Source organism: Trichomycterus rosablanca, chromosome 21 (genome assembly GCF_030014385.1).
Source record: "Trichomycterus rosablanca isolate fTriRos1 chromosome 21, fTriRos1.hap1, whole genome shotgun sequence".
Lineage (NCBI taxonomy): Eukaryota > Metazoa > Chordata > Actinopteri > Siluriformes > Trichomycteridae > Trichomycterus > Trichomycterus rosablanca.
In genome coordinates this window covers 4,851,399-4,869,880 of record NC_086008.1, presented here as the reverse complement: position 1 = coordinate 4,869,880, position 18,482 = coordinate 4,851,399, and the positions used below count along the sequence as shown (strand labels likewise).

General features: G+C 38.7%; 2 protein-coding genes across 2 annotated transcripts in view; both read left to right on the top strand.

Annotated features, from left to right (window-relative positions):
• mapk1 (mitogen-activated protein kinase 1) overlaps window positions 1–16,377 on the top strand; it is a 28,014-nt gene extending 11,637 nt beyond the window's left edge. Inside the window, exons 2-9 of the mRNA XM_063018259.1 lie at window positions 7,279–7,461; window positions 8,465–8,654; window positions 8,759–8,875; window positions 10,060–10,174; window positions 10,332–10,463; window positions 10,965–11,074; window positions 11,519–11,645; window positions 12,963–16,377. Of these exons, the coding sequence (XP_062874329.1) occupies window positions 7,279–7,461; window positions 8,465–8,654; window positions 8,759–8,875; window positions 10,060–10,174; window positions 10,332–10,463; window positions 10,965–11,074; window positions 11,519–11,635 (964 nt within the window). The 3' untranslated portion in view covers window positions 11,636–11,645; window positions 12,963–16,377. The remainder of the gene's footprint in view (window positions 1–7,278; window positions 7,462–8,464; window positions 8,655–8,758; window positions 8,876–10,059; window positions 10,175–10,331; window positions 10,464–10,964; window positions 11,075–11,518; window positions 11,646–12,962) is intronic.
• Window positions 16,378–16,936: 559 nt separating this feature from the next.
• ypel1 (yippee-like 1) overlaps window positions 16,937–18,482 on the top strand; it is a 28,444-nt gene continuing 26,898 nt past the window's right edge. The window contains exon 1 of the mRNA XM_063018292.1: window positions 16,937–16,960. Coding sequence (XP_062874362.1) covers window positions 16,937–16,960 — 24 coding nt within the window. The remainder of the gene's footprint in view (window positions 16,961–18,482) is intronic.

The following is an 18,482-nucleotide window of genomic DNA, read 5'->3' as shown; positions in this document are numbered from 1 at the left end:
GAAGCTTATCTGATCTAAATAACTTTCAGTGAGCATCACTGTAAACTTTGTTTAGCTCGACTTGGTAAAAGCTACTGTAATAAATCCAGTTCGACTGCTCACTGCGAGTAAAGCACGCACAGATACATGCACACCACACACACACACACACACACACACACACACACACACACACACACACACACACACACACACAGTGGTACAGTTAAAAGCCTGTCAGACTGATCAAGCCAACTACTGTTCTACTCTGCAGCCAGAGATGCAAATTATGCCAGTTTTTTTTTAACCAATATCCGAACGTCATTAACCATTTAACCCATAACCAACAAAAAGGTTGCTGTTCGATGAATTCATTTAAAGATTTTGTTTAAATTAATTTTCAACAGCTGATGATGGATTGTAATTGTGAAGAAAGTTACAGACTGACTAGTCTATCTTATAGCATCTTCTAGCATCCGATCAAAATATAAAACCCATTACTGAGCTTCATTGCAACAAAACTATGTACAGTACCTATTGATTAAAACAGTGTACTATAGTAAACATGGCAGTAATGTAGAACAATTCAGCTCTTATCAAAGTCACTCATGCTTATCATATCTGCTGCATTTAACACTAAGTAACTACCATCAGCTTGTCCCATAATGGCCCAGTGACTCACAATATTTATATAACACCCATTGCAATGCATATGTTTGAGTTAGTTGTGGGCGGATCGATCCAAATATTGATAGTATCGATACCAACGTTGGTATTAGAATCGGATCGATACTAGCATGATGGGATTCATACTTTAGCTTCAGTTTTTTCTCCGCTACATTAAGTACATTCCTCGAGTTTTATCAAAAAGTAGACGCGTGTGTGTGTGTGTGTGTGTGTGTGTGTGTGTGTGTGTGTGTGTGTGCTCGCGTGCAGACACCGCTCTTTTACAGCTTACATGCACACTTTGCTCCTCCCTGCTCAGCTGTGTTTTATTGTCGTGCCATCACGTGACTAAGCGACACTGAGATAAAATACATATAGTATAACAGTAAGTGAAAGGCAGAGAGAAAAAGTGGATATTTTCTGTCAGTTAATTAAAAAAATTTGATTAACTAAAAAAAAAAAAGAGTTTTAAAGTTTTAAAACATTTGTTCTTCAGTTGAAATGTTGCACTGTACTGAAGTGCAGTGAAAGGAATAAATTTAGTTTTAATATTTATTGTTTATGAACAAAAACCTTTCACTGAAAAAATAATTGACGTTCTTTAATGTTTTTGTGTACTTTGTTTAACAAAAAGCCAGAGAGTGCAATAAGAGTGGGAATTATGTTTTCTTATTATATAATTGTTTTTGAACAAAAACCCCATCGATCGGCTATGTATCGGTATCGGCCGATTTTTAATCAAAATATGCGATCAGCAATCGGCCGATATTTCTCAAATGCATATAATAATTAATGGTCTAAATTTAATGATTGCAGTATTTTAACTGTATTTGTTTGATTTACTGTTTTTTTCGTTTTAATTAAGGGCCACGTTTAATTATTGCAGTATTGACTGTTTAATTTACTGTTTAAAAACAATTCGAGTTTGTTTTAAAACAATTCAAGATCTACATTTAATGGTTGTAGTTTTATGACTGCATTTGTTTAATTTACTTTTCTCTTTTTAAATTAATTAATGGTCTAAATATAATCATTGCAGTATTGGCTGTATTTGTTTGATTTACTTTGTTTATTTACTGCAAATTTTGTTAAAGATATTATGCGGTTTCACATGAGTTCGTTAAAAATGGTAATAAACCAGTTTAGACCATGTTTCATGTCTTGCTTGCGCTAAAAATTGCATCTTGCCCTGCCGTGGCATATAGCCCCGCCCTCGATCGGTATCGGCCGATCGCGCTGAAAGGTGATCGGCGATAGTTTATTACATTAATAAAACATTAATAAAATATATACATTAATAAAATTATATATACATTAATAAAATTACTTTTTATTTGCCTAAAAACTGTTAGTGTTTTTTCACATGCACATGATTAACTAATAAACACAAAATCATTTAGTCGTCAAAGCATATTGATGATACATTCACCTCATAAATCATTACACACTGCTCCTCCCTACATGAAAGTAAATAAGCTGCTTTATAAGTAAAAAGTATCAGTATCAGTATTGGCGATACTGGCCCTGTATTTACTTGGTATCGGCTCGATACCAAATTTTGCAGTATTGCACACCATTTTTTGAGTGATGGTAAACATTAAAAAACTAACATGATTCATTCAGCCAATCACGTTACTTTAATAACCTGCTAAGCAGCAAGGTTACTGACTAATACCAAGAAAAGAAACCATATTACACCAGTCCTTGCCTCACTACATTGGCTGCCTGTTCAGCACAGGATTCATTTTAAAGTGCTTTAATTTGTTTTTAAAGCGCTTAATGGTCAAGCCCCGGCTTATCTCAGTGGTATGCTTTCTCCCGCAACCGCACAGCGATCTTTAAGATCAGCCACTCAGAATTTGTTGACTGTTCCTAGGGCTCGTTTGAAGCTAAAAGGTGATCGTGCATTTGCAGTTTATGCTCCGAGGCTATGGAACACTCTACCTCCTAATATTCGACAAGCACCTTCGGCCGCTGTTTTTAAATCACTCCTAAAAACATACCTTTATAAGCTGGCATTTGAACAGTGAGGAGCTGTGTTAATTTTAATTGTTTAGTCTATTTGTATTTGTTTTATTTTGTCTCTTACTCTGTATTTTTATTTGGTTCTTACTTTTTTCTTTTAATATAATGTTGTGTTATGTATGCTTATTCGATGTACAGCACTTTGGTCAACGTAAGTTGTTTTAAGAGTGCTTTATAAATAAAATTTACTTACTTACTTACTTACTTACTAAGAAACAGTCAATTTTCCCACGGCATGGTTTGTACTGGAGCTTGCATTAATTGAGTACAAAATCCTTGACATACCAAAGAAAAGTACCCCAGACTGCACCCGGATTTGAAAACTACATCCATTCATGCCCAAACATACCAAACTGACTCGGGTCTGACATTCAGGCCCTGTGAAAGCTTGTCTGGATCGGCCACGACGGGATAAAATGCCACAGAGAACGAAACTGAAATAAAATGTGGTTTATTAGAGCATGTGTCTGTGGATGGAACCTCAGGGCTGCAGATTATTTGCCCCGAGTGTTTACATGTTTAGTAAACTGTGCATGTCTCTCTCTCCTCTTCACTCCAAACCCTCGTCCCTGCATAAACACCCCACGGCTACTTTTCTCCGAGCGTCCTGAATTTACAGAAAGGCCTCGTCTAATTATAGAAACGTTTATTATTCGATGACGTGCCAGCATTTTTTTGCTCATCTCACATTGTTCCCATTTTAGTTTTTTTTAGACCGTAGTTTGTACTAGGTGTAGATTCACTACGAGCATTCGCCCTGTTGCCACCCCCCACATCACCATGGCAACATCCTGTTGCATAACTCTTTCCTGCGAAGTCTTGCCTGTTCATCTCCGTGGAAACCATATCTCTACCACTTTATCACACTCTTCCATCCTGCTGACTTTCTTTTTTCATCTCTGTTCTGCTCTGTATGCTTTGATGAAAACCTTTTCCCTTCTTTCTGTATCTTTCTCTCACTCACATTTCTAAACTTTTCATTTTTGAGTGTGTTGTTGGCTGCAGTAATGTGTAGTTGCTTGGCTAATCGCTAGCCCAACCCCAAACACTCCCTACAATAACAGTGCAGAGTTCTGGGCTCACTGGAGTTCATCAGTCCTGAGGCAAATTATATGTGCAATTATAACCAGTTTTAGACCCAGAGGTGGAACACTAAATACTTTGTTACTTTTAAACGTGAACAGGGTTGAATTTGGGCTCTAGTGGGAGTCAGCTGAAGTACAGCATCAGACTGTGATCTGCTGTAGGCTAATAGCTTACTGATTTTCCTGTCCTATCATGTGATTATTTTTAATGTAACAAACTGTCGCCTCACTGCAAGAAGGTTCTGGGTTTGATCCTCAGTTGGGGCGGTCCGGGTCCTTTCTGTGTGGAGTTTGCATGTTCTCCCAGTGTCTGCGTGGGTTTCCTCTGGGAGTTCCGGTTTTCTCCCACAGTCCAAAGACATGCAAGTGAGGTGAATTGGAGGTACAAAATTATGTATCTTAACAAGAAACTACCATTGTTGTCATGGGCAGTGATAACTCAGTGGTTAAGGTACTGGACTAGTAATCAAAAGGTTGCTGGTTTAAGCCCCACCACTGCCAAGTTGCCACTGTTGGGCCCTCGAGCAAGGCCCTTAACCCTCAATTGCTCAAAATTGTGTTAAGTCATAACTGTAAGTCGCTTTGGATAAAAGCGTCTGAAATGCCGAAAATGTAAATGAATGTAACCAAAGTGTGTAAAACATTGAAATCCTAATAAATAAATAAATAAAATGCAACAGGACCCCCTTTTGGCTCACCAAGGCCCAGTAGTGTGCATCGGCCCCCTGGTTAAGAACCACTGGTGTAAGAGACTTGTTCTGCTTTTATCATGCTCCCCAATTACTTTTACCTAGTTTGCACTAGTAAGAACAAGGGATGCAGATTTTGCCAATTTCTTTTAACCGATAACCGACAAGCATATCATGTCCAATCAAAATATAAAACGCACTGCATAACGGTGCCAGGTCGGTAGTAGGGCTGCAACTAACGATTATTTTAGTAGTCGACTAATCTGATGATTATTTTTTCGATAAGTCGACTAGTCATCGATTATTTATATCATACCCTCCATCTCTGCCTTAACATAAAACCCTGTTATGTTATTTAAGTTCTAATATCAAATTAAAATAATGACCCATGAAACATGAATATGAAACTTAAGCTTTGGACAGCATTAGAAACTGTTATGTTTCAGAAGTTATCACTCTGGAAGTCAAAAACATTTATAACATGTCGTTGAGAAACATGTGAATGCTGTCTGTAAAGATCTCAGCCATCTGAGGGGAGCATGAAACTCTTCTCTTCTCATCCACACTCCATTGCTTAGTGCTATTAATAGAAAGCACAAAAGAGAAAGCTGTATTCATTATCACAAACTGAAGGCTGTGTATCATAGTTTATTACAAATAGTGTACTGGCTATGCCAACTAAACCATAACAGGTCAATATAAATATATATAAATATCTCAACTGAATTATCTGCTGAGCTAACTAGCTATCATTAAGTGGATGAGGCTTATTATTTAGAATGAATGCTCTTATTAACGAGAGCAAAAAATATGGAAGACGAGACAGGGTAACGTTAGGCTATAATGTTAAGTTATATAACGTTACTCATATAAATGACTGATTAACTATAGCACTTAATGCGTTAGCTAGCAAACAAACCTGAAAAATAGCGAACTCTTAGATAGTTTTCCGACAGGCATTAACAAACATTAACTACGTTGGTTAAAGCACAAAGCGGTGTAAAAACTTACCGTAATAACGCTGCTCATCACGGCTGCAAGGCGTTTCATCGGAGTGCTGGCGTGAAACCACAACTCTGCTCTGTAGTGTCTGCGTCCAGCTCGTTTCTTTGGGTTATTTTGGCTGAAATACTTTAGAAAGTTTCAGTCTCTTTATTTTTGCCTCTCTGTCTTCATAAACTCCCCGCTGCGCCATGGAAGCGATGCTGCGCCCCCTGCAGTCCCTTTAGTGCATTGCATCAATAACGACTAGTCGACAATGAAATTCCACATCGACAAATTTTTATAGTCGACGTTATCGACTACGTCGACTAATCGTTGCAGCCCTAGTCTGTAGCACTGCCTAGATTTGAATATCGAGAGGTGGTGAGGTTGTGAATTAGATCAGTAGTCCCCAACCACCGGGCCATGGACCGTGTCATTTATTATCAGGCCGCACAAAAAGAATAAATAATTAGACATTGCTACAAAAGCAATGAAAGCACTGCTTCCATTTCCAACACACTGGGTGTTATTGTCTCCTATCACCCTTAGGTGGGAGCGTCTGGTTGCAGCGAAAAGGTTCCCACTTATTTTCCATCATTTGTGAGTAGTTTTGTTGTTCTATTTTCAATCCCCCCGCCCCCGCCGGTCCATGAAATTATATCTTATATGAAACCGGTCCGTGGTGCAAAAAAGGTTGGGGATCACTGAATTAGAAGACTGCACTACCCAAATGCCCTAAATTGCTTCATCACTTTGCACTTCAGGTTGTTGGTGTCATAGAAACATGTATTTATGCTGGTCAGTACATTTGTAGGTGTGAGAACTATGAAACGGAGACAGTAAAGGCATTCGCCTTCATTCTCAAGCGTATCTTTTCTATGCTGGCTTCAGAATCTCTGTTATGCGATGCTGCATTAACAAACAGTTCTTTTGGGAGAAGTACGTGGTTGCCCGAAAGTGAAAGAGATGCACTGAGAGTTGAAAGCGGCGATGGAACTGAAGGTCAGTTTTGATTGGTGTTGGTGCTTCTGCTCTGCTTTACTGTCAGTTTCAAAGTGTCACTATGGCAACACACTTCAATGTCTTTATTCTGCACTGATCCTGCTGTGTGTAGCAGCGGTGTGTAGAGCCTTACCTGATCCTTTGTGTGATATTAGCACATTGGCATGGTTATTTTAATAATAAAAAAGTGGATTCTAGCATTCGTTCACTTAATCTGGTATTTAAATGTTGCATGTTGCAAAAAAAGTGCACTCTGGTGGAACAGCACCAGCCCACCAATTATTAGCAAACCGCGTGTATACACGGACTGAGGGGGAAATGGCCAAAGCCCTGTGATGGATTTGCACTTGTCCAGGTTATTCCTGCCTTTGCACAGTGTTTCCTTTTAAAACCAGATCCATCGTGACCTGTGTCTCTGTGACGGTAAATTTACTTATGTATTCTAAACACACACATGCATGGACAACTGGACAAATGATTATCAGAGCTACACCATGGTGCAGTTGAAGTTGGTCTGATCTGCTATACTACAGTCAATGCATATGTGTTGTTTACCTGTGGATGAAATGACCCCAGGATGCACAATGGGAAAAAGACAAGCCAGCAGAGACAGTGTGATGCCCTGGGGATCGAACCCGGTCCTGGTCTTGCTGTGAGGCGACGGTGCTACCCACCAAGCCACTGTGCCACCAACTCCAAATTCGGTAGACCTGAAATGATGTTCAAATCTAGGTCTCCAGTACCTGGGATCTGTGCAGCATCTACACTACCTTGTACACTGTTCCTCATGAGCAGTGTTGGTGGTTCAACACTAAAAATCCTGTTTTTCCTTCTTTTCTTCCTCCTAGTTCAGCATATGATCGGGATAATAAAGTGCGTGTGGCAATTAAGAAGATCAGTCCTTTTGAGCATCAGACGTACTGCCAGCGTACTCTCCGCGAGATCAAGATCCTGCTGCGCTTCAAACACGAAAACATCATCGGCATCAACGACATCATCCGCGCGCCCTCCATCGATCAGATGAAGGACGTGTATCCTTTCGGTGCCAGTCTGACTTGGCTAAGGACACTCGCTTCTTATTCAGATTTCCAAGTAGGCCATGGACACTTATACACAAGCACTACTGCCTGCATTCTGTACACCATTACATTACCCTCTCAGTCAAGGGCATACCCACCTTCACATACATGCTCACGCTCATACCTCCTTCAGAACTCAAGCCAAGGTTGATCTAATCATATAGGCTGCTCTCAGAAGTGGTCTGGCACCTAATAAGATTTCATTATCTGTAAAAACAGTCAAAGTCTGTCGTGATTTTCTAGCTCAGACAGCCTCCATGGTTTTATGTAACATGTGAATGCTTAGGACAAACAGCAAAGTCTATTTTTTGGCGCCAGTACACCCGGTTTTACGCAGCATAGTGGGCGAGTAGGCGAATACCATAGTAAAGAGTTAATTTTGGCGCAAAAATCAATAGTCAGTGGGCGTTCAGTGGGTCACTAGCAGAGCAGTCCTGTTCTGAAGCAAGTGCCTCTCCTGGTCTGTACAGTCAGTTCTTGTGCATCATGCTTAGTGAGAAGCAGCTTTGAGCAGCGCTAAGAGAATCCTCCCCCTCTTCGGCGGAGGGGTTTTTGGCTGGACGCACATATCCAGAGTGTGTGGGATGGCAGCTGAAACGGCATGGATTGTTGGCAGCCCAGCCTCGAAATGTCTTATGTGAGATCCTGAAGGGTGGGCAGATTCTCTTTAGAAGATTATATAAAGATTATAGAGGCTTTTGTTTGTGGGTTAGGATTTTGAGTTTAGGTTACACTGATTGTTAAAAAGGAACAAATTTATCTGCATTTGCATTAAATAAATATGAATAAATACATTCAGCACATTCCATTTCATATCGGTGTGTTAAGCTTAAACTGAAAGTCTGACCTCCACACTCGTACCATGTGAACATCTGAGCTGAATCACTTAGGCATAAATAGAGACACGTCCCTAAACTGAATACAAAACTTTGACCTTGACTCCAGAGTTTTTTAGCTACATCGTGCAGGACCTGATGGAGACTGACCTGTACAAGCTCCTTAAAACACAGCACCTAAGCAACGACCACATCTGCTACTTCCTGTACCAGATTTTGCGCGGCCTGAAATACATCCACTCGGCCAACGTACTCCACAGAGACCTGAAGCCCTCCAACCTGCTGCTCAACACCACCTGTGATCTCAAGGTCCCTGATGTTCACACACCGCTCACAGTCGAGTTGTTTAAAAATGCCATCAGCCGGTGCAACAAGACTGTCTGAGAATTCTGAATTTGTTGCTGTGTTTGCAGATCTGTGATTTTGGGCTGGCCCGTGTAGCTGACCCGGATCACGACCACACAGGGTTTCTTACAGAGTATGTAGCCACGCGCTGGTACCGCGCCCCAGAGATCATGCTCAACTCAAAGGTAATGTATTTAATAATGAGGAGTAAACACCAACCAAACCATTATAATGCCTTTTTCGAACAATTTTACATGTCATGGTCAGAGACATGTTGTCTTGCCTTGCTGTCTTACTGCCTACAAGAGGACAGTTGTGGCCTAGCGGTTAAGGTACCGGACTAGCAATTCAAAGGTTGCTGGTTCAAGCCCCACCACTGCCAGGTTGCCACTGTTGGGCCCTTGAGCAAGGCCCTTAACCCTTAATTGCTTAGACAATGTTCTGTCACTGTACTGTAAGTCACTTTGGATAAAAGCGTCTACTAAATGCTGCAAATGTAAAATGAAATTGTACATGGGCAGCTGCCTAAATAGAGAGGATTCATCGACTTATGAATCAGGTTATTTGAACGCACTACTTAGACAGCGATTCCATCAGTTTTTGCTTACTAAGCTAACACAGTTAGCCTCATACCATTCAAACCGATGGGGTGCCGCTAGCATGTCAACTAACATCTCCCTCCGTGTACCGAAAATGGTTAAATTCGCTGACAAGCCCGAATTTGCAAATAAACGACACTTGTACAAGTTTATACAAATTAAAAAATCAATAATAATTTTCTTTACGATTGAAAATAACTCTTAGTTTCTTTGCACCGTCCACCATGTTTTTTATTTTTCTGTGAGAAAAGCTGCACTGAATGATGGGATTGCCTTCACTGTTAAGGCAGCATCGGATGCTCCATCGTTATTTTGTCAAAATACCGTTCAGATTAAAGGTGCCTTAGTAGACAGCGTTTCAAGGCATCTAAGAATCTGAACAGCCTACTTCTCATGCACAGGATGACGTAAAATGCTGTCTATGTAGAGAGCTTACTAGGTTTTGGAACACACTCTAAATGTGCTGATGACTGGTAAGAACGGTTCTAACAGTGGGTTGTCTTCATTTTTTGGCTCATCAGTGTATAAAGAAATCATTAAATGCATCATATGAATAAAAGAATCAAGTATTAAATATCATTTAATAGGAATGCCAGTTATTTGCAAATGTTTTTCCCTGATTTCTCAAGAATAGCTGCCAAATTTAAAGTTATTTCCTGAGAAGCACCAGACTGTTTTAGTCACAGTAACAAAAAGCAGAACTTTGTTTTAGCTGGTTTATGTGGAAATAGAACTGGATTATTATGTTTATCTGGTTTCTCTGGTTACAGGGTTATACTAAATCTATTGACATTTGGTCTGTGGGTTGTATTCTGGCTGAGATGCTCTCAAACAGACCCATATTTCCTGGAAAGCACTACCTGGATCAGCTGAACCATATTTTAGGTAGGTATTTTCTTGAAAAATATAATATTTTGGAAACCTAGTACATGTATAGTTCTTTATCCACCCCCACTCCCCAACCAAAACTTTCTGTGTTTTATTTTGGCACCATTCTTTTTACTGGTTCTGATAAATAACCCATTTTATTCGTCTGGTTTAGGTATTCTGGGCTCTCCCTCACAAGAGGATCTGAACTGTATAATCAACATAAAGGCCCGAAACTACCTGCTGTCTCTGCCACTGCGCTGCAAAGTGCCCTGGAATCGCCTCTTTCCTAACGCCGACCCGAAAGGTCAGCGTGCTTCTCATTTTTCTTCCTCACCCAGAGTACACAATGAGATTGTAGTCTTGATTGTTTCTGGGAAAGTGCTTTTGCTTTCCTCATACCAGGTTTGATCATGCTGCTACCAGGTTTGGATAAAACTAGGATTTTGAACTAGTAACTGTGACCCTGACCAGGATGAAGTGGTGGATAAAAATGACAAAGGAAAAAAAAAAAATGTTGTGTAGTAGTAGTGTTCGGGAGTAGGCTTAAAGTATCACATTTACTTCTTTTGTTTTTCTGACTTGATCTAACAGTACTAGTTGGTCCGTACATGAATGCAAACCACACACTGGGAGTAAACGTGTCATGTTTACGTCAAATTGACGATTTCTAAATGAACTGGTTGGTTGGCCGGTTATCTGAATGATTAGTTGACTAGTCAGGCATATTTTTACTAATCATCCACTGTTATAAAGTTTTGTTTATGTTTCTACTCAAACTGGGTTTCCTGGGCTGTTTGTTCTGTAGCCTTGGATCTGTTGGATAAGATGCTGACCTTTAATCCCCATAAGAGGATTGAGGTGGAGCAAGCTCTGGCTCACCCTTACCTGGAGCAGTACTATGATCCTACTGATGAGGTAAGTTCAACTGGCCTTAATTCTTTTTAATCTTTGAATCTAATTTATTGTATGAGCATTTTTGCTACACCAATAGAACAGTTTACAAAGCTATCAAACAGAACAGAGGTTCTGAAGGCAAGAAGGTCCTGGGTTCGATCCCCAGTTGGGGCGGTCCGGGTCTGTGTGGAGTTTGCATGTTCTCCCCGTGTCTGCATGGGTTTGCTCCGGGAGCGCCGATTTCCTTCCACAGTCCAAAGACCTGCAAGTGAGGTGAATTGGAGATACTAAATTGTCCAAGACTGACCCTTAATGTAAGCAAACCCATGTAAAACTGATAATGACCCTAATAACGTAACTAATACTGACCTGGTGATGCAGCTGCCATATCGTATCACTAACTCATGCTCTAGTCAGTTAATTAGAAGAGTGTTGTGTAAAATGAATATTGTGTGTGTTGACCAGCCTGTCGCTGAAGCTCCGTTTAAGTTTGATATGGAGCTTGATGATTTGCCCAAAGAGACGCTGAAGGGACTGATCTTTGAAGAAACAGCACGATTTCAACCAGGCTACAGACCATAACAGCCTACAGGTACAGAACATCTGCACACAAAATCAAGTTCAAAGTGTTTTAGTTTGCTAGTCAAATGTTGTTTTTTCCCCCTGAAGCACATAATAAAACCCAATTATTAAAACGATATAATTAGTAAATCATTAGTCTGATAAACCATGTGAAAATGCAGAACCAGGCACCCACCACAGTCACATTTTAGGCTTGCACCCAGTGACTTTTTACTTTTATGCTTTACTGTTAACAAATAAAACATTGCAGACTCCTCCTTTACTGAATAACTAGCATCTTATAATATTATGAAAATGTGAGCTGCTGCTCTAGCCAGCTTTGCATCTTTGTAACTATTAAAGGCAAATTTTTACTCAGTGCATCATTAAACTCCTTTCTGTGTGGAGTTTGCATGTTCTCCCCGTGTCTGCGTGAGTTTCCTCCGGGTGCTCCGGTTTCCTCCCACAGTCCAAAGACATGCAAGTGAGGTGAATTGGAGACACAAAATTGTCCATGACTGTGTTCGATATAACCTTGTGAACTGATGAATCTTGTGTAATGAGTAACTACCGCTCCTGTCATGAATGTAACCAAAGTGTAAAACATGACGTTAAAATTCTAATAAAAAAAAAATAAAAAAAGCATCATTAAACTCTGTTATGGTTGCATGCTGTTACTATGATCACGTAACTGCCTAATCACAGTAGTTTTAGCTTATTGGGATTATTTAAGATGATCACTTTAAATTATGAGGTTAATATGTTTATGATTAATTATCAATTACTTTATTCATAAAATGTAATTAATGAATGTTAGTTTAGACTGGAAACATTTGGAAAACTCTCTTGTTGATGAACAGTAATATTTGCTACACTTTTTATGGGAAAAAGTCTTTTAAAACTGCAGTGTGTGTAAATTTCCATTTAAATTGTTTTTAAGTTTTGGGTTTTAATCGATTTATATTAACAAGGATTGATGCCACTACAAAGAACGGTTTTACACAGGTATTGATTTTCTGTTACCAGCACAATGCTTGTTTGGTGGATTTTTGTTATTCATCAGTGTTTTTGTTTTGTTGCAGCACTGTACAATATGTTGAGAATTACAAGTTGCATTACCTTGACAGGAAAGACAGTTACATTATTACTTTGATATTTGTTTAAAATGAATCATTAGTGAACATTTAATCATTGTTATAGGCCTGACTTGCACCTAAATTTGAACAGAAACATCAAGCATAAAAAATTATGTAAATATCAACAGTTTGTTAAAGAAATTTCATGTTCACATCTGGGCAGATGTTTAAACTCTTGCTAATTGAAGTCACTTCTCATTTACTTTCTCTAGGTGTCGCACTGGATTCCGTCGGGCCGGCACTCGTCTCCTCTCAGCTGTTATCATCCTCCACCACATCTTCTTTTCTAAACTTTAAAACTACAGCCAGTTATCGAAACCAACTACTATTCAACCTCGATCTAGTGTCTGTGCTTCTGACATAGTTTGATTACATCCCTGCACCCCTCTCCCCTAATTCTAGCATCCTACTTAAGCCCTTTTGTCTCTGTTGAGATGGAAATGAAATAATAAGGATGTGTGTATGTGGTGAGTTGAAGGATAGTGTGCAGGCTGACCAGAATCTTTTTTTTTTTTGAGGCTTTGCATAAGAGGAACTCTCGCTTCTGGTCACGTTTTGTCTAAGGCTTTTGTAAAAACCTGTAGTTGTGTAACTGCTTTTTTTATTCTTGGTTCTCGTCAGTCTCACTTTTATGAAACTGCTTTTCTGCAAAGTATCTGTAAAGCCATTTCCTGAGTCCCTTCGAGGCCAAATTTAAACAGAGGGCTCTGGTACAAGAATATACAGGGTCTCTCTAGTTTCAAGTTTGCCAAGGTGCCATTTATAGGCTCTTAATTAACTATAGCAGCGCTTAGGTGCACTCATGCTAACAGGTTAATGCCACGTGCCCCTTAAATACAATTCTTAATGTGATACGATGTATTAGTGTGCAGTAGTTTATACATTCTTCAAAGGCTATTTGTACTGTGACAAGGTGGTGTAAAATTTGTAATCACACTATAGATTGGTTGCTGTCGAACAAAGCTCAAGCACCAAAGAGGTTTTTGGCACCTTGGAAAATAAACCTAATAAAAAAAAAGTTAATATTGGTAGACATGGCATTGCTAGAGTAAAAGGGGAAGGTAAAGGTGAGCCCTGAATCGTTTGACTCAGGGATAAAAGAAGGGGTGTGTCTGATTTTTACTGAAACATGAGCTAAAAAAAGTACAGTGCCTCCTTGGGTGTTCTCTTTTAGTGTATCTCCTTGTGACGCCCTTACTTTCTGTCGCTCTTTCCTTCTATCAATAAGACTGTGTCCTTGCATGACTGTTAAAAAGCTTTCTATACAAAGAACATCGAGGTGCCACACTGCTGGGGATTCCGCAGGGGGACTCAGGTTTTTGTTAGTTTCCCACCTTTTGTGGTCACACATTTCTTGAAAGATTTTTCTCTCTCTTTTTGTTCTTGTTTCTGCTTAAACTTGCTTGTACGTTTTGGATTTTTGAACCGTTTTGGAGAGTATATTTTTAGGAGAAAACGATCTCCGCTAGAAGAATCGTGCTGAAGGCTTGATTATAAGATGGATGACTGAAGTAGACAGTCTTTAGCTGTGTGTTCACTACAGGAAAACTCAAACCTCAGTTTTTAATCTCTGCGTTCTGTGCTTTCTTGCTTACAATGAGCAAAAGGTGTGTATTAAAAAAAAAAAAAGAGGACAGCAAACCTTGGAAACTGTAACTAGAAAATTGTAACTAGGCCTTGTAATTTTTAAAAATGCTGTCAGTGTGTCGAAAGCTAGCACTTATTGATAAATTATTGAGAAATAGAGCCAGTTACATTGGGAGAAAAATAATAATATGACAGACTGAGCAGTGAAACGTACCATCTGTATTTGACACTTTGGTACGTTTCCACCTTACAGCCCTTGCTTTAGGCTGCATTTACAAGGAATTCTTGGCATCCGTCAGATAATGCGTTGATGTACATTAGCATGTTGTGGGCAGAGCTTATTTTTCCACTTGTAACCACATACTTACAGTATTTAAACTATAACAGCATCTATAACGTTTGTATTATTATGATTTATAGAGACATGACATACATAAATCCTACGGTTTAGGTGTTTGCTAACCAGTGACCGAAGTATTCTATCTTTGCGGCCAGTGTCCAGCACCGATTTCTCTCATGAATGCCCCCACACACACACAAGATTTAACAGACCACCTGACTGTAGAGGTCAAGCATTAAGGCCTATACTGTCCTCATGGCCAGTTGGGCAGTCTATGTAACTAAAGCTTATGCCATATGCTGAATTATGAATTCTCTTTAAAATTCACTTGGATTTTTTCTTTTGCTATATTAATCCAAAAGTAAGTTCATCTAAATCTGTTAAGCATTTTATATATAAAACAGACCCTGGTAGGCTGTTAATTGCTTACTTTTGTCTGGAAGCATTTGTTGCCTGCTTGTTTTCCTTTATTTTTTTTAACCTGTTTAGCTAAAGCTGTAGTGTAGTTGGTTTAGGACACAGCCCAAGATGATCATAAACAACTGGTTTTTCTGTAAACACAATAAAAGTACAAAACATGTCATTTAAAACATCCATTAAAAAAATCCAGAAATAAAAATGTTCATTTATCCTCTTGGAGCAAATATTAATTTCCTTTAAACCCAATATTAATTGTTGTTGATGTGCAGCTTTAAATAAATGCAGACTGAAGCCTTGTCTGCGGGCATCAAACTTCAAACCTGGTGAACTTCTAGGGCATAAAAGACCAACCATTCTATAACGCATTACCATGTGTTGTTATGCATCATTAAAATCAAGGGTGCGTTTTTTTGACAGATGTCGAATGTGTCCATGTAAACATGTCTCAAATCTATCCAGCATGGTGCCATATAGGGGCCTGACCCAATGTCAGATGGGTGCTAAAAATAACGTTTATTAGCTAGTCGACCTGAGAACGAATGGGCTGTTTTCCTGAAAAGCACTGCAAAAATCCTGTAAGATCAGCTTCAGATCAGCTTCAGCCACGTCTGTGTCTGTTCTGTGTGCCTTTACTTATTTACCGAATAATGGTTTCTTGTGCAGCTTTGTTTTGTCTGGGATCAGTTGTGATTTTTTGTGATATATTCTTAAGTACATATGTTTAAAAAAAAAAAAGAAAAATAGAATCAACAAAAATGATATATCTTAACTCTTGTCATTTTAAGTCATTTTTGCCAGAGCTTTTGTGATTTGTGATTTAGTTTGGGAGAGGTATTAAGACATTTTATTTGACCCACACTTTTTTTGTTGCTTCTTTAGTTTTTGAATGTTTTGTGCATTTTTTTTTTTAATTGTAAAATGAATGTCAAGTTTCTAGTGGTTATTAATCTTGTTACATTATTGTATCCTTGTATTAAATTCCTCTGTAAGTAAGGATTTAAACAGCGGATTAAACTTGTGGATTTCACTTACATGTTCAACATACATGCCCTGTCTCGCCTTGCTCAGGTGTTTTGATGGGGGTGTTAATGTAATGTTAATCATTTGGGAGAAACATGATTATTATTGTTAAATATTACAATGTTTGAAACCTATTAAATATTGCACATTAAGGAAAAAGTCATTGCTGCTGACAGCCGTTTCTAATCATTATTCAAATCATTTTGCATCTGCCAAGTTATGTAATCTAAACACATCGAATAAACACTGTATCCTATTTAGTCTGGTAGTGGGTGTGTGACTTTTTGATGTTAGTAGACAGTTATTTCACTTGCATTTAATGACAGTTACAGGGCTAAATTAATTTGTACAAATGAGATGTAGAATGTGTATGGTGTTACGTGAACCTAGGCATTGGAGGGAAACACATCAGTGCACCCTCAGCACTGGTCTTAAGCCAGGATAAATAATCGGGTTGTGTCAGGAAAAACATCTGGCATAAAAATTGTGCCAAATCAAATATGCTGACAAGTGATCCGCTGTGGAGACCCATAATGAGAGCAGCCAAAAATCGTTTATTTATTTGTAACTAGTTTTTAACCCCACGTTAACGCTTTTGATTTTGGAATAAGACTACAAGCTCATGACTCAGGTGTTCACATACTTTTGATCATATAGTCTATACAGAGGATTTTTTACTGCAGCCATTAAAAGATATATGGAACAGAACTCTCCAGCCAAGGTTAACCAAAAAATTAAAAACCCTGCACACAGTCCAGAGGGTCAGATATAATCCAAGCATACATGTGGTGTCCACAGTTGAGTTAGTTTTACATTGCCATGGGCTCAAAGAATGCCATTCAGGTAAGTGGTCACCTCTACTCTTGCTTGAGCTTTAAGGATCGTTTCTTGTGTAGCTAGGCCCATCATGATGTAAAGCTCATCTGACTGTAAACAGTGTCACCCATGTTACAGGAGCTGCTAATTCATGGCAGATTTGTTTTATTGTTATGTATATGGACGCCTAAAAACTGGCCAAACGGAAAGATGTATGCTTGGAAAATTAGCACCTTTACAGCTTGGTCTGTGGCTTGTCCATTCTTGCTCTGGTGTTGAAAAAGCAGTTAGTGAAGGTGTGCAACATGATGAAGATGCTCAGATCTAATTTGCTTGTTAAGGCCTTGGCTCCTGGAGGCCTGTTGCCATGGGAATCTGCGGTCCTTGACTACTGATGGCAACGATGTGGTCAGAGGAGGAATAACAAGATCATCACTCAGCTTCCATCGAGGACTCAACCCCACAGCCGTAAGAGTTAAAGGCGTATTACTTTAAAAGCTCCATGTAGCATTCCAAAACTACAGACTGTAGATAAAATCTGTTGCTATTAAATACATGAAATCAATCACAGGGCCATGTAATCATCTACAGGCAAAAGTTTCTACACACTTTATAGCTGCCTGTATTTTTCATGACTGAATAAGGTGCACTGGGGCCCATGGCAGGGGGGCCCTCCACGACATGAACTCAACCACTCACCTCACTTTAATCTAATTTCACCTACCTTTAATTCATTCTGATCAGCTATCATCAATATAAATATATATATATATATATATGAAATTTGTTGAGGGGGCCCAAAATGTTGTTTTGCACTGGGGCCCATGAGCTCTTAGTTACGCCACTGCTATAAAGTAAATAATATGATTTTAACTTTGTGGCAACAATTTAGAAAAACCCCTTTACTGTGTCAGCACTACTGCACAAAGTACAATAACACAACACAGCTGAAGCAAAGTGGCCTGCAAAGACCTCTTGACTTCACCAAATGAAAAACATTTTTGGGATACATTAATTAATTAAATTGTGGTTTGCTAGCCAGAGCTTTTTGTTCAACATCAGCATCTGATGTGATGAATTTTTTGACTAAATCGGCACAAATTTCAACAGGCACAATTTTAAAAAAAATTGTAAAAAGCTGAAGAGTTTAGGTTGTTATAGCTCCATATTATTCACCACGGTTTCTGGATTAAATATCAAATATTGTTTGTTATTTATTATTATTATTATTATTATTATTTTTGTGGTAATAATAATTATTGTTATTCATTATATTTTACTGCAGTGCTTTTAACGTCATTACTAAACTTCACCGGCAGAGGGCGACAAATAATTAAACTTTTAGACTTTTTTATTTTAAAAAATTGTTTAACTATCTTGAAATCTTACATGTGCATATAATTGTAGATATGAAGTGTTTTAAACAATAAAATAAAATACAATTTAATCTATAAAATATATAAGTAGTAATTGTAATCAGTAATAATAATTACTCAGTCCAACCGAGTGGTTCAGTTTGTTCTTATATTTACATATTGGGCGACATGGT